Source organism: Festucalex cinctus, chromosome 3 (assembly GCF_051991245.1).
Source record: "Festucalex cinctus isolate MCC-2025b chromosome 3, RoL_Fcin_1.0, whole genome shotgun sequence".
Lineage (NCBI taxonomy): Eukaryota > Metazoa > Chordata > Actinopteri > Syngnathiformes > Syngnathidae > Festucalex > Festucalex cinctus.
This window is the reverse complement of record NC_135413.1, coordinates 18,249,725-18,264,664: the sequence shown is the minus strand read 5'-3', so window position 1 is coordinate 18,264,664 and position 14,940 is coordinate 18,249,725. Positions and strand designations below refer to the sequence as shown.

The window sequence follows — 14,940 nt, the reverse complement described above, 5'->3', positions numbered from 1 at the left end:
GTCTTATTTTGTCAGAAGGATGATATTTAATTAAAACTGATGTGCGGATGGGTTAATAAGTGTTCACCTAAGAGAAAAGTGTATTAGTTAGATTAAACATTTAAAAATAGTAACACCACCATTAGTGACTATATTCTCAGGAATGAATGGACAATGTAAACACCAGGCCAAGGGTCATGATCAACGTTAAAGCTCAGTGCACACTGATTAGTCTATCAAAACTTTTCTAGGTTTACTGCACTATTCCTCATTGAAAACAAAGAAACATTTGATTAGTGGTAGTTGTGCAACAATTGTCTCATCAGGAGCACATCTGTTCCACATCTACCTGTTGACTGCCAGCAGCAGTCTTCCCTTTGATGAGGGGCTTTTTATTAGCATTACTGTCCTTGTCCTTTGAGGGAGTGATAGGGTCAGGTTCCTCAGGGGGAGAGGGTTGCTGAGCGAACAGACAAAACCAAATAATGTTGATAAAACAGTCAAGAACTAACTGGGGGGTGACAGATGATACACACAAACATACAAAATAACCAAATGTCTAAACCAGGGGTCATCAACATGGTGCCTTTGGGCAGGGAACCCCCATAGACCACGTGAGTAGTCTGTGGGACAGTTCTAATAATAGCTCACCAGTAAGCTGTGTCTAATTTTTCTGGCGTAATTTGCAACGTAACCAAAATCATGCAAAACCAGTGGCCGAGAAACTCAATTTAATGAGTTTCTCGGCCGTAAATTATGCACACAAAAAAATGTGCACTGTGGAGTGGATGTTTGCAAATTTAGTTGGCCCAAAACCAATTGATTAGCACCATGTTTCGGAACCTGTAATGGAAAAAAGCAACTTAACAGATATGAGAACTTCAGTACAAAGAGAATCTGCGTGAAAACCAAAAACACTGAGGGGCATAGTCACTAAAGGTTTGCGTCGCCTTTGCACGGCGCTAACCGGTAAAAATGGAGCAATCCGGGAGCTCTTAATTCACTAATGCGCTGCCAACCAGATTGCGCCACGGTGCGCCGGTGTTATTTGCGCATATGTAAATTAGGTAATTTGCATACATTTGACGCTAAACATGCCACCCCAATGCAAATGAGACTCATTGATATAGAGCATCTATTCACTAACGCCAGCGCAAAAAGCCACGTGTGACGCAAATAATGTTTATGGAAAGCATGTATTAACCTGTCGCAACCTCGATCCCGGGATCATGACAGCAGTGCATGCCATTTGCGGCACAACATGCACGGCGGAGGGAGGGAGGGAGGGAGGGAGGGAAGGAAGGAAGGAAGGAAGGAAGGAAGGAAGGAAGGAAGGAAGGAAGGAAGGAAGGAAGGAAGGAAGGAAGGAAGGAAGGAAGGAAAGAAAGAAAGAAAGAAAGAAGGAAAGAAAGAAAGAGAAAGAAAGAGAAAGAGAGAAAGCGAGCGAGAGAGAAAGAGAAAGAGAGAGAGCGAGAGAAAGAGAGCGAGAGAAAGAGAGATTTTTCTATGTTCGTTTAAGACACATAACGTAACCCGGGCTGATCGGCAATGGCGGGGAGGCATTTTACGATCATTTTTTTCGTGCCAGATTCATACTGTACGCGAATTCCAACCTTTGAAAATATATTTTCAAAAAACGATTGCAACAATAATTTGTACTTTATGAATGAATGACCTCGTTTTCGTCCTCTGCTTTGTACAGCTTAATGGTGCTATAAACGCTTACGAAAACCTAGCTGTTAATCCAACGCCACAGCGTCCACACTGTCAATTTAAATAGTCCAACGGCAAACAAAATTTCCAATGATTTTAAACTACAATCAATAGAATTATTCCAGTTTGTATATTTCCACATTCAACGCCATACATAAGGTTTATACAGTACTACAAATGAATAAACAATTTTTCCGTGAATATCGTGGCCAAACAGACTGAATGGTGCAAAATAACAGATGGTTGGACTTAAAAGCAGACATTTTACTTCATGCTCAGATTTCAAAAACATTAAACGAAATGAATACCACAAAGAAAAACCCAAAAAACACAAATTGCAGTATAATTTGTTTAGACATGTGTTGATACAGACATACGTACCTTCCTGGCAGCTACTCCCCCTCTGACCTTTTTAGCTTCAGGTTTATTTTCGGCTATATCATCACTGACAGTCGGAGACCTGGAGGCTGTAACAAATAAAACATTTGTCAACTACACACAGAGCGGACTATTTTACCTATATAGCACCATACATGTGAATCTAGCCATAAGTGTGAATCTAAAAGACAGCACATTTCCTAAAGACATACACGCCACAAATGTACTAAATTGTAACATACTGACTTTACCTTATTACAGCAAAATTATATGGCGAATACCAGTTACAAAGCAATGTCATTCAGGTATATCGAGTACTGTATTTTACAGTTTAACAGTAAATTGCAATAACATTTGGAACCTTTAGCTAATTATCACTTTATTTAGTGTCCAGATTATCTATAAAATAGAAGCAGCAGGTACCAATAAATCTAGTTAGTTAAAAAAAACAAAAAAACAAAAACATTTCTTCTTTTATAACTGATCATTTTGGTCACTATAATCATGATACCAAATTCGGGTTTATATCACTTCATCCCAAGTTAATACACTGATACACAATAGTTAATACACATTTATTGAATGAAACAAACCTGCTCTTGTCTCCGATGGGCCTTTTGCGCCTCCAGTTTTGGCGGGAGCAGCTTGTTTAGCTGGCATTACTGCTCTGGCCTTTTCTAACATGGCTACAACCTGGTCTTTAGAAGCTGGCTAATGTGAGGCAAGGATAGGCACATCAAGTATTATAGGACATGTAACAGTTCAAAAAATAAAATAAAATGTAATGCAAAGCTCAAAAATAATTTTCTAGTACCTTGAGTTTGCCCGTAGCCTTGGTCATCTTGTCATAGCCAAGGTGCATCATAAATGTGGGGAGAGTATCCTGAGCTTTCTTCCTCACATCACCGTTTCGGTCTTCTAGGCACGCATATAGATTGGGGATGCAACCCATCAGATCCCCTGGCACAGATCTCAAGGTGGGTAACTTCTCAGCTAACCAGCCTAGCAACTTTGAGAGGATGGAAATAGTTACATTATGGAAGAAATATAATAGATGAACTAATAATTACATTAAGAGCCATTTGGCTATTTGTATATGAGGAATTATTTTTTTTCTAAATATTTTTTTTTTCTTAGAGGTGATTTTGCCCCTCCCATTTTGTCCATTACATACATTACTCTCAAGTCTGTCAAATTCTCTATACCTCTTGACGTAGAAAGGGATTTTCCTTCTTTAATTCCTCTGAGAGTTCCTCCCCCTCCAGCCATTCTTTCATCCCAGTCTGATCCACCCAGGCCTGCAGAGTGGCCATTGCAGCTGCCCTGACGTTGACCTACAAACAAAACTTGTTCACTAAGAGCACATACTGTATATGGACAGTCAATGCAGTCTTAATCATGATTCATTTAAAAAAAAAAATTAAAAAAAGAAGAAGAAATAATGGACATGAATATTTTGCGCCCTCAGTTTATGTACCTTACTGTCTCCAAGCACTGTGATGATGGGGAAACCTAGTGTTTTAACATGCTGTTTGAGTCCAGGCCCCATGGCTGTGGCAAGTTGCTGCAGGATAGTCAGGCTCTGTTGGACCTAGACACATGCAAACTCATTTTTTAATTCAAGGTTCAAAGAACACTTATTTAAACTATATTATAGCTATGCCCCCTTGGTTGTATTCATAAATTTGTATTGCAGAATGATGTTACTCATGGCAATTGTACTAAAAGTCTCAATTCCAATGAAGTCAGGCTGGTGTCCAAGATGAAAATCAAAAAACAGTATGTAAAAAAAAAAAAAAAAAAATCACGATTCCATTACTGTATTTTCTAAAATCGTTCAGCAATAGTCCATAGTAATTTCCCACTAGTAGCATGTCAATGGGATTTTGCATTGACTTTAGCATTAGCACTGACCATGTTTTTAAAATGAAGCATGTCTTGTATTTAAATATGTAATGTGTCTATTACTTTTTGTTGCCTTTTTGATTTCTTAGTGAACTAAACAGTTTCTTAGTGAATTAAACAACAAAACGCACGCTCAGGGAGGGCAGAATCACGGTGCATTCTGGGTACTTTTACAGGGTTGGGAACTTATACGAAGTTCTGGACTGCTGACAGTTTCTGTGTGTTAATGTATGAATGGTTGAGTTTTAGCTTGCATTTGTAGATGTAGCGATGAACAGTACTTTTAACTGTCAATGGTTTTCTGATGACCCCATGTGGCAATATCTTTTACCCAATGATCCCGATTTTTAATTTAGTGCCGCCTGATCATCGGTCACAGACATTCAATGTTGGTTTTCGGCTATGCCGCTTGCAGGTAGAGATTTCTCCACATTCTGTAAATCTTTCGATGACGATATGGACCATAGACAAAAACAAAAAACATCTTGATTCCTTGAAATTAATTCGAAGGGCCATTCAAGTCAAGTGTGAGCACGGGCCGCATGGGCTGCAAGTAGCCCATCCCTGCTATAAACTTACCAGAAGTTTGTTGGAATCATTGAGTCGTCCTTTCAAGGCCAGCGGGAGCTCTCCAATGTTGGCTGTGATGAATTTTGCTTCCGTGATAATGGCCGCCACCTCTTCAAGACCCTCCTTTCTAGTCTTCCAGTTCTTGTCGCCGATTTTGGAAACCAGATCCGGAGTGATTTTGTCACTAACAGGTGGGACAAAAGGCTGAATTAGTTTGTGTTTAGTTTTCAGAAGTACTGGCAAGGCTTTTGACTGAAAACACTTTGGTTTTCCATTAACTAATAAATATATAAGAGAGCAACAGTTCAGCTAGTATTTACATCTGAAACATTTGATATCAAACACACATTTAGGTGAGCTATATAGTATTGGATGAGATGGAATTAATGTACCGGTAGATTAAAGTGAGTAAGACATGAAATTTAATTTAGAATCCTTTTCTTGCAATAATTGCGTCAAGACTGTGATACACACCATCCAACCTATAACGTCATCTTTTTACATTTTTTTTTAATGACATTGATGAGGTACTAACCCTACTATGCAACTGCTTGTACAAACACCTACCTTGCACTACTTCAAAATGGCAAACTTTAATTTTCAAGTCACCTAATCGATTTTCTGGGCAGTAGGTCCATGATGTCCTGTCCTCCTACATCTTCTTCTTGCTCCTCTGCATTGTCACATTCATCCTGATTTGTAGTCTTCTTGGTTAACCTTGTTGGAGCTGGAGGTGATTGGCCTTGCATCTATGATGCAGAAATACAGAAGAGAAATGAAAGATCGTTTGTTGTATGGTTACCATTGTGAACATTACTAAAAAAAAAAAAAAAAAAAAAAATTTACCTTCTCAAATGCTGCATCTATTTGTGACAGGAGAGCTGGTTTCTCGTCCTCGAAGAACATGCGGAGTGGCGCTCCCATATAGAGATACATTACACCCAGCAGGGTAATTGCCGCTGTCCTAACAGCTGGGTTAGTAGCTCCGAGGGCCGTCTTCACATTGTTGATAAAAGCTTTCACATTAATACTGAGAAAGAAAGATTAGGCATCAGATTCCTTGACATTTTTCCTCTTACTCTTCCTAAAGCCTCTTCAGTTTCGATACAGTCCAGTGAATTTTGTACTCAGAATTATTTTAAGCTACAAATTACAGATACATAAATAAATGTTAATTACCCAGCAAAGCCAAACTCCTTCATAGCATTAGCCAGCCAGTTGAGAGTCTCTGCCTGAATCTTGGGGTTCTTTTGTGCAAATGCCAAGGACACAGCCTATAAAATTGAAAAATAGAAAAATAAATAAATACATAATCATGCAAATACTAATGAAAATGAAACTTCATGAAGCACTTGCAATACAATGTTGCAAGTGCTTCATGAAGCTTCATTTATCCAATCACTCAGTATAGAGTTAAAAAACCTATGCTAACCTGTGGATCATTTTCTGGTAGGGCTGAGTCACAGTCACGTTCATTGGCCATTCTTGCCAACTTAGCGATTACGTCACTAGATGTAGCTATTTTTCAGACTCCTCCAATAACAATGTAAAATAAATAAATAAATATCTAGCGAATTAATTTTTGCTGCAAATCGGAAAAATGTCACATTGTTTTAATTTTGTGATTGACAAAAGAAGCCTGATGAAAGTCAATCACACTGAACATGGCCTCACTTGGCCAACGCTACATGGTAAGAGCCAAAACGACCTGGAGGGTTCGTACTTCGCAGAAGTACTCCCTCTTACTTTTAAATATGGACCATTTTATCATGTTAATGTCTGTTATGAAAAAGATGCATTTTTATTTATAGGTAAAAACCTGTTCGGCAGTCCATGGCAGTGAGCAGGCCTCCCCAATTGCAGTCATTCCTTCCTTGGCGTTCCCACCACATTTGACATCGCCAACCTTGTCCACCAAGCCATCCAAAACTATAGAGGCTGATGTCTTTGAAAACTGCCCACTCTGGGCAATAAGGGCCACAATGTGTAGCTTCATCTGCATGACCTTAAGAAAGAGCAGCCCAAAACATTGGGGTGAATTACAATCACAAATACTAACAAAGATACAGTAAATACTGAATAATTTTAACAGGGTGCTTAGTTTAGCTTGCATTCAAAACTAATTCTGGTCTACATAATAACAGTTACCTGGAAGTTTGTCTCCTTCCAGCCTGGCTTCTTGGCCAGCATTTTAACTAAGGCCTGGCATGGCATCCCCATCTTATCCATAGTCTCAACAGCCTAGAGATAAATATGAATCCATCAATTAACATTCCTTCCACGTCTTACCAGCTTTTCTTTCAGGCAAAAAAAAAGGCTTCAAAACAAATAATTAACCACAGAGCTTAATTATGGTTTTAATTTAAAAAAGTAAAAAAAAAATCGCAAGAATCGACTTGTAAATTCATATCGGGATTAATCTGTATCGAATCGAATCGTGACCTATGAATCGTGATACGGATCGAATCGTCAGGTACTAGGCAATTCACACCCCTACTTAAAATGGCATCATTTCTGAAATAAAGCAAAAGAAAGTACCCTCTGAAATTCCTCCATACTGGCGAGTCTCTCCTTCCAATTAGCTGAGTCCAGCTGTTTAAGACAGGATGCAGGAAGTACTTTGGCTGCCCGCTCTTCACACACCTCAACCTGAAATTAAAATGTGAATGGCAATATGTTATTTATGAGGTGTGTGCGGTTACATGAGGGTGGATTAGATGGTGGGTCACTTCTGATGGATAGTAAACTTATTTTTGACGCAAAATTACTCAAAACCAGATCAAGTAAAAACTGAGTTGGTTACAGGTTGTTACTGGTCAACAAAAGTCTAAAAGAGATTAATCAGACTTACCGACAATTCGCTTTCTGTGAAGTCTTTACTTTCTGTGTTCTTTTTGGGTTTCCCACTGGTAACAGAGACTGGTTTGCCTTTCTTTGGTGGACCGGCAGACTGAAAGAGATTCACAATTTGCAGTTAATGTCAAAATCGGCTCATGATTACAGCAGACCAAGGCTGCGCTCAGACTGCTGGCATATCTGTTTTCAATCGTATTTCTTATCAAATATGAATTTTAGAGCTGAGTGCCCAAATGTCATCTGGCCTTGATCAGACTGGGCCCATCTGACAGGTTGCTGTAGCAACACCATTGAACAGAGGCGTCACCCAGCACATGTAGTGTTTGACGTCATATTATTGCGACATTTTTTACCGCTCCACACTGCCCGACTGGTTCCTCGCAAGTGCGTTAAAAGCTTGTGAGACCGTAAGATGTACAAGTTCGTAGTACAATCACTTTATTTCTTTACGGGACCAGCTTACGCATTTGAGAATGTAACGTAAACTGTCACTGTACTTCTGGTTGCGACTGCCACAGCATACAAAGAACCAGTCGGGCAGGTGGAGCCAATGGGATACTGACATCTCACAGACTGTCCATATACAATATGAAACTACCTCCCAAATGTGGTTTCAATCAGTATCCCAAAAAATAAATAAATTAATAAATAAATAAATACATACATACATAGATAAAATCTGATTTCATGTGCCTTGTTCCTGCTCAGACTTTAAAAAAGCCAACCAGTTTCAATTTGGTTGGGTTAAAAAAAAATAAAAATAAAATAAAAAAAAAATAAAAACTGATTTTGTCTGGCAGGCTGAACTAGGCCCAAGGCACAAATTACAGAATAGGAGAAATCTACAGTCTTGTCAAACATAATGTGTCGATAAAATCTCCCTGTAGGATGCTTGTGGATATTCTCATCCAATCAGGACTCATCCACCTCTCAGGGTATTGAATCGATTGCAACTGGACTGCTCTGTTTGTCTTATCTCACTGCAGTAAAGTGATTTAAGTTCAAGCCGTACTCCGTGATGATAAACAATGAAACAGTGAATACGTTACCTTGCTAGTGGCTGCAGCTGAGGCCTTCTTAGGCGGCGCAAAGGATTTAGTTTGGGCTTCAGCAGCAGGTGGTGCTTTAGAGGTTGTCTTCTTTTCTGCAGCTCCTGCACTCTTCCTCCCTCCTGGAAGTTCTACTTTATCAGCACACTCTTTTATCTGTCAGCAAACAACACAGGACAACAGGGGTCATACAACTGAACAGGGGGCTCTCATTCAGTCAGACTGATCATCGTATGTCACCTTGTCAAGTTTTAGTTTATCCAAATCAGCTAGGTAAGCGTTGACTGCTTTCTCTCCGACCACTTTCATGGCTGTACCCAAAGCTTCAAAAGCAGCATCACGCACCTCTAGAGCAGAGTCATTCACTTGCTGATGGAGAAAGAGATAAGTAACGATCGAGAGAGATACAGACTTATTTTCCTTCTAATGTGCATGTGTGCGCGTACCTTTACAAGGGCAGCACAGAAGGGTTTGAGTACACTCTTGGGCAGTGTGGCCTGAGTACACTGTCTAAATGAGCGGGCCAAAAACAGAGAGGCTTGCTGCTTTATGGAAGGGTTTTTATTATCCATCACGGCCAGGATGTCATCTGACAGATTTTGTAGAGTAGTCTAGGAGAGAGTTACATGCAAAAATTAAATTACAAATCTGACAATAACTCAAACTTCGCAAATTTCCACTTCACAATAAAGACACAGGGGAGCTTAAGTAAAGTACTTCATTAATTCACATTAAAACTTAAGTTGGATGTGGATATATGAGTATTTACAGCAACAGCAGTGTCATGTCATGTCAAGTCGAAGGAAAGTCATTTGAGGTTGCTTTGTCATTCTACTATTTTGGTGCCGTGCGGTTACAATGGAACCAAATATTAAGGCTTAATGTACCATTAATATAACATTTTTCCATGATTAAGATGTGAACCCTGACCCTAAGTAAGACGTTTTGTTGAATATTTTCCCATCGAAAATGGACGTTTAAAAATCGATTCGGCCGCCTATTGAATCGATTCGAGAATTGCGCGATGTAATATCACAATATATTGCCGAATCGATTTTTTTAACACCCCTAGTCACAAATACACAGTATATACACAGTACACAAATTCTCCATTCAGTATGGATGAGCACTGGAGCTGAGCAATGATTGTCGCTCACAAAATTACTATCGCACAATTTATCCAATAGTACATATGAAATTGTAAATATGATTGTAATGTATTGTTAAAGATATATACTGTACTTTTGTGTTGACAGTATCCAGCAAGCAACTGTGTCTTACTGGCATAAACCCAGTAATTGATTTTATTGTCTACAGTGTATGTGAAAGCTTCTGTGCATTTGATGAGCTGTACTTTCACCATTGGCACATTACGCCACAGCACTTTAGAAAACTGCCACAAAAACAGTGGCCAAGACTTGCCACTCATGAAATGTTATGGCTCAATCCCATGCTGCACTCCTGCTCCCATCCCGGAGCGGTCTCTCTCTGGGCATAGGAGGAAATGCTTTCATTTGGAGTAGGAGGACTTTAAAGATAAACATTTCTTCTGAAAAACTCAAGTTCAAGGTGGCTCATGGTGTGTGTGTGCCATTCAACATAAAAACAGTTTCTTCTACAAAGTAACCTAGATTGACAGATATTTAACAAGGATCACAAGTAACAGAACTATCAACTCTACTGTCCTCTCTGCATATTGATTTCATTGAATACTTTTATTGACAAAAATAACTTCTATTTTTTTATAATTATGTTTCCTCAGATGGTTAAATGAGACATGCGGTGCATAGAATGTTTGCACACTTACAGTAAGAAAAATGGCATCGATGGCCTCTTGCAGGACTTGGACAACCTGAAGCTTCTTCTCTTTGAACTTTTCCAGTATAGTGGGAACAACCTGCGGAGTGGGGGAAATTGCACCTCTTATTTAGGGATAGATACTTTTCTCTCGTAAATCTGCTGTGGTCTTTGAATGTCAAACAATTGCAGGTATATGCTTCCCCAAATATTTGCTTTAAAATTTGATTTTTTTTTTTTTTTAACAACTTACCTGCCCTGCATATGTTCCAAACTTCTTCCTGAGACCGGAGGCCAGCCCAGCCAGGCATTTAGCTGCTACTGCAACTAGCATGACATTAGTATCTTTCCCCACGACCTACGACACATTAGACAGTACTGTAACTCAATTGTCCATCCTCCAGTGACATAATACCACCAGTCAGGCAGAAATTGGCCATTCATTTTTCATTAATACTCCAGTTCATTGTCATAAAATGACTCAATGAATGATGGAGACAACTGGACAAAGTACCTTCTTGAGTGCTCTAACAAGATCTCCGTAGTCCCCACTCTCCAATTTTGGCTTCTTCGACAGAGATTCAACAGCTTCCAAAGCTTCTTTCCTCTCCTGCCACTTTTTAGCTTCCTACAAAAACAGAAAAGGAGGTTCACAATTAAAATGGAGTTAAAAAATGCATAGATAAAACTTAATACTTTTGGAGAGTAGATGACCACTGCATACAATACAGTTAAGCATATTACTAGTACACTCACAATTTTATCATAAAAGTCTTTGGGCAACTTGGTAAGAATGTCCACAGCTTCCATCAGGTCATAAGGATCCACTGTTGTTGCAGTTTCCTCCTCTTCCTCATCTGCAAAAGGTGAGTTAAAAGAGGAGCTTGGTTTATCAAATGAATTTTTTTTTGTTTTTTTTTTGTTTTTTTGTTTTTTGTTAAATCACCTTTGGATGTACTACTTTCCACCCCCAAAAAATAGCACATACTGATTTTTTATTTTTTTTGGCTCGTTTCTCAAGAAGCTTCATTTGCATTTAAAAATCTCCAAATGTTTCGATTAAAATATAAATACCAGACACTTCTCCTTGTGCTTGTTGTTGTTGAAACTTGGCCTTCAGATCTTGCTGGGAGCGCAGGAACCTGCTTTGCTTGGGTGGGCTTGACGGCAGCTTCACCCACTCCTCTTCAAGCTCCTTGAGCTGCAGAGAAAGCACAGTCAGTCATTTACTGCACTTGTTAACACAGTAGTTTCAGCGAGTATGTATGTTTCCAGAGATGAGCCATGTCCTACCAGCACAGAGTTGATATTCTGCAGTGAAGGTCTCAAAGCATCTCGGATCCATTTGTAGATTTCTACAGCAAGCATCTTTGCCTCGTCTCTCACCGCCTTCTCTCTGGATTCAAACTGCTTGGGTAAAACCTTTACTATTGGTTTCAAAGTCACAATTTTGGATCCAAACTCACTGAAAACAAAGAAAAACACATGGAAATGATGAATGTATGCAAGTTATGAGAATTGCAATGTTTCAAATAGATGCTCGTCACATATTCTGAGTAGATTCAAGTTCAGCCAATTTACCTTCACAATACTCTCAAATTATTCTTGCAAAATGCATGACAGTAATTTTCATAAAATGTTTACATTATAGCGATTTTTCTACAGGGGAAAGTAGCACTGACCTGAGAGCCTTCTTGAGAGTCTCAATACAGGCCACAACTATCTTGGGATTCTTGTTGTCCAGCCCCTTCAGAAGTTCATCCTGCACCACCTCAGCTTTTTCTATTTCGATGTACATCAGACAGATGTCTATTCCTAGCTCCTTAGCCCGGGCCTTTGGCTGGTTAAACACTTTGGTCACCACCCCAGACACCACGTCACCTGTTGTCCTGCAAAAATGAAAAATGCTCTATGCCAGCACTCGCAAGATCTAATAATAAATATATAAGCATAAGAATATGCATGACGTTCTCTGTTCATACACGGTTCAACATTAATTGTGGCTCCACTACCTACGATCAGATCGGGACACTAAGTCACCGTACATTTCCGATGTTTAAAAATGTCACAGAAGTGCATTTTAGGATTTGGACCTAAGGATGCGTTGGAGAGGATTTTTCAGAAAGTCAAATCTCCTTTATGTCACCTTTCCTTTAGCCTGAAAACCAGACATCTCTGATCATAGTCACCATAAAGTGCATTTCTGAGGCAGGGCAAACCTGAGCAAACAGACAATGGAATGAACCAATCAGCGAAGGGAAGACGTCAGATAAGCGATTCATGCAAGAACACTTTTTAAATAAATACTTCCAATGCTGTCAGCTGATGGGGATTTAATGGCTAATTTGTTCTTGATCATTTAAAATGAAGTTTAATGCTGAGTGAAAGTATTTTTTGTATCTCCCGTCCGCCATTTTGAACGCGACAAGGATGGACTTTCGGCACCGAAGAGTAACTTTGCTCATGAAGAATATCCATCCATTCATTCATTCATTCATTTTATTAACTGCTTATTCCTCACAAGGGTTGCGGGGGTTCTGGAGCTTATCCGAGCTGGCTTTGGGCAGTAGGCGGGGTGAATCCTGAACCTGTTGCCAGCCAATCGCAGGGCACACAGAGACGAACAGCCACCCACGCTCGCAATCACACCCAGGGACAATTTAGACATCAATTAGTATACCATGCATGTTTTTCGGGATGGGGGAGGAAACTGGAGAACTGGAGAAAACCCACGCTGGCACGGAGAGAACATGCAAACTCCACCCAGGAAGGCCGAAGCCCTCGATGACGTCCTTAGCACTGGGAGGCGGATGCGCTAACCTGTCATCAACCGTGCCGCCAATATGGAGAATGTCACAACAAATAAACGAATACGATTGCACGGTTCATTTGAAACTGGCGGTCAATGAGAGCCTGTTCAAACCCACTTTCTTTCAAGAAAGTTGGTGTGGCTTGCCAGGCTAACTTTCCTAAGCTTTTCTATAATACAAACAAACCTATCCTTCAAAGAATTCCAGCTCATCTTGCTCGAATTGGATAGAAAATTAAAGTTTCCAGGCAAAAAAGAAGAATTCAAGGAAGGCTAGTTGGCTACTATCTCCTAGTTGGCGTGGCAACGCGTCGGGAGAGAGAATCTTGGCTTCCATGGCGAGATGCTGCCCGAGCGACCCAACTCTGGGTAAGCGGAAGATGGATGGATGCCATTGATTAAGTCTTTGAAGCATTAATATTTAATTGTGCAATTGATTTTAAGGAGGTTAGTACACAGTAGGGCTGGGTATTGCCGCCTTCCTCACAATACGATACGTATCGCGATACAGGGGTCATGATACGATGCGTATCACGATACATATGTATCCCAATACTTGATCTTCAAGGCAATACGTATCCCGATATATTACATTAATTTACTTGCATTTTATAATAACAGTCATATGTATACCTAAAGGATGTGTTTCTTATGCTGAATAACAAAAATATTTTTGTTAGCAGATCTTCTGGTTTACCACCAAGTGGCATACCTGGTCTAAATGTGCACGCATTATAGAGCTAGGAACAGCTTTCACAGACACACCAGGAAACTTTTTGAATAGGCATGGGCCAATTTGAGCAAAAATATCAAAGTATTAAAATTCCAGCTCTAAAATGTGCTTATTTGAAATATTTGGGGAAATAAAAACAGCATTTTTTCCCATGTAACACATTCTATTTCGTTCTTAAACAAAATATACAAAAATTTGTTACATTAAGACACATGTGCCATGTTAAGTTTATCAGTAAATAAATGTTGATATTCTTCCTCTGCTTTCATTTTTCTTGGCAAGACGGTGTCCAATCACTGGTGAGCTAATTTTGCATTAATTGAAGGCAATTAACTTAAAAGACGCTGCTGTTTTTTATTTTTTAGGTACAATGCAAGCTGCAAAGGCAAACCGTTAACTGCCTATTTAAAGTTAATGAGCAATATCGATTCTGACACCTGCGTATCGATACGCGTATTGTAATGAGGCCCGCAACGATATATTGCCGTATCGATTTTTTGAGCACACCCCTAGTACACAGACATAGCAACGAATGCAATTGTACTTTATAAAGAAAATGAAATACGGTAATCATGGCAATGTATGGCGTTATATTATGAATATATGGGGCTTTTATCAGAGGTTCATGGTGGCCTGAAAGGCTTAATGTCGGACCTGTATGAATTATTTTGAGAATTTGTATTGTTTGGCACACAAATACATTTCAATATTCAATGATATAAGTCTGAATCAATTTCGCCAATGCAAATGTTTTGTTTTTTACATAACCGTATTTTGCTTGTCAATTTATTTAAGGGGCGGAACGGTGGTTGACTGGTTAGCACGTCCGCCTCCCAGTGCAGAGGACGTGAGATAGAGTCGGGACTTCTGCCATGATGGGTGGACTTTGCATGTTCTCCCCGTGACTGCGTGGGTTTTCTCCGGGTACTCTGGTTTCCTCCCACATTCCAAAAACATGCATGGCAGATTGATTGAACACTCTAAATTGTCCCTAAGTATGATTGTGAGTGTGGATGGTTGTTCGTCTCTATGTGCCCTGCATTGGCTGGCAACCAGTTCAAGGTGTACCCCGCCTACTGCCCGAAGCTAGCTGGGATAGGCTCCAGCACCCCCACGACCCTTGTGGGGAATAAGCGGTTCAGAAAATGAAT

At 39.7% G+C, this 14,940-nt stretch overlaps 1 protein-coding gene across 3 annotated transcripts in view; it reads right to left on the bottom strand.

Moving 5' to 3' along the window:
• Positions 1 to 14,940, bottom strand: part of ckap5 (cytoskeleton associated protein 5) — a 31,834-nt gene that overhangs the window by 11,323 nt on the left and 5,571 nt on the right. For 2 of the 3 annotated variants that reach the window (XM_077516348.1, XM_077516349.1), the window contains exons 4-27: positions 11,930 to 12,136; positions 11,541 to 11,712; positions 11,322 to 11,448; positions 11,004 to 11,104; positions 10,762 to 10,875; positions 10,501 to 10,605; positions 10,258 to 10,347; positions 8,897 to 9,061; positions 8,691 to 8,819; positions 8,451 to 8,606; positions 7,397 to 7,495; positions 7,084 to 7,194; positions 6,694 to 6,786; positions 6,365 to 6,550; positions 5,725 to 5,819; positions 5,392 to 5,575; positions 5,155 to 5,294; positions 4,555 to 4,729; positions 3,548 to 3,661; positions 3,276 to 3,404; positions 2,885 to 3,079; positions 2,664 to 2,781; positions 2,074 to 2,159; positions 329 to 439 (exon numbers count right to left, since the gene is read on the bottom strand). In XM_077516348.1, coding sequence (XP_077372474.1) covers positions 329 to 439; positions 2,074 to 2,159; positions 2,664 to 2,781; positions 2,885 to 3,079; positions 3,276 to 3,404; positions 3,548 to 3,661; positions 4,555 to 4,729; positions 5,155 to 5,294; positions 5,392 to 5,575; positions 5,725 to 5,819; positions 6,365 to 6,550; positions 6,694 to 6,786; positions 7,084 to 7,194; positions 7,397 to 7,495; positions 8,451 to 8,606; positions 8,691 to 8,819; positions 8,897 to 9,061; positions 10,258 to 10,347; positions 10,501 to 10,605; positions 10,762 to 10,875; positions 11,004 to 11,104; positions 11,322 to 11,448; positions 11,541 to 11,712; positions 11,930 to 12,136 — 3,202 coding nt within the window. The remainder of the gene's footprint in view (positions 1 to 328; positions 440 to 2,073; positions 2,160 to 2,663; positions 2,782 to 2,884; positions 3,080 to 3,275; positions 3,405 to 3,547; positions 3,662 to 4,554; positions 4,730 to 5,154; positions 5,295 to 5,391; positions 5,576 to 5,724; positions 5,820 to 6,364; positions 6,551 to 6,693; positions 6,787 to 7,083; positions 7,195 to 7,396; positions 7,496 to 8,450; positions 8,607 to 8,690; positions 8,820 to 8,896; positions 9,062 to 10,257; positions 10,348 to 10,500; positions 10,606 to 10,761; positions 10,876 to 11,003; positions 11,105 to 11,321; positions 11,449 to 11,540; positions 11,713 to 11,929; positions 12,137 to 14,940) is intronic. The other variant, XM_077516350.1, reaches the window with a different exon arrangement.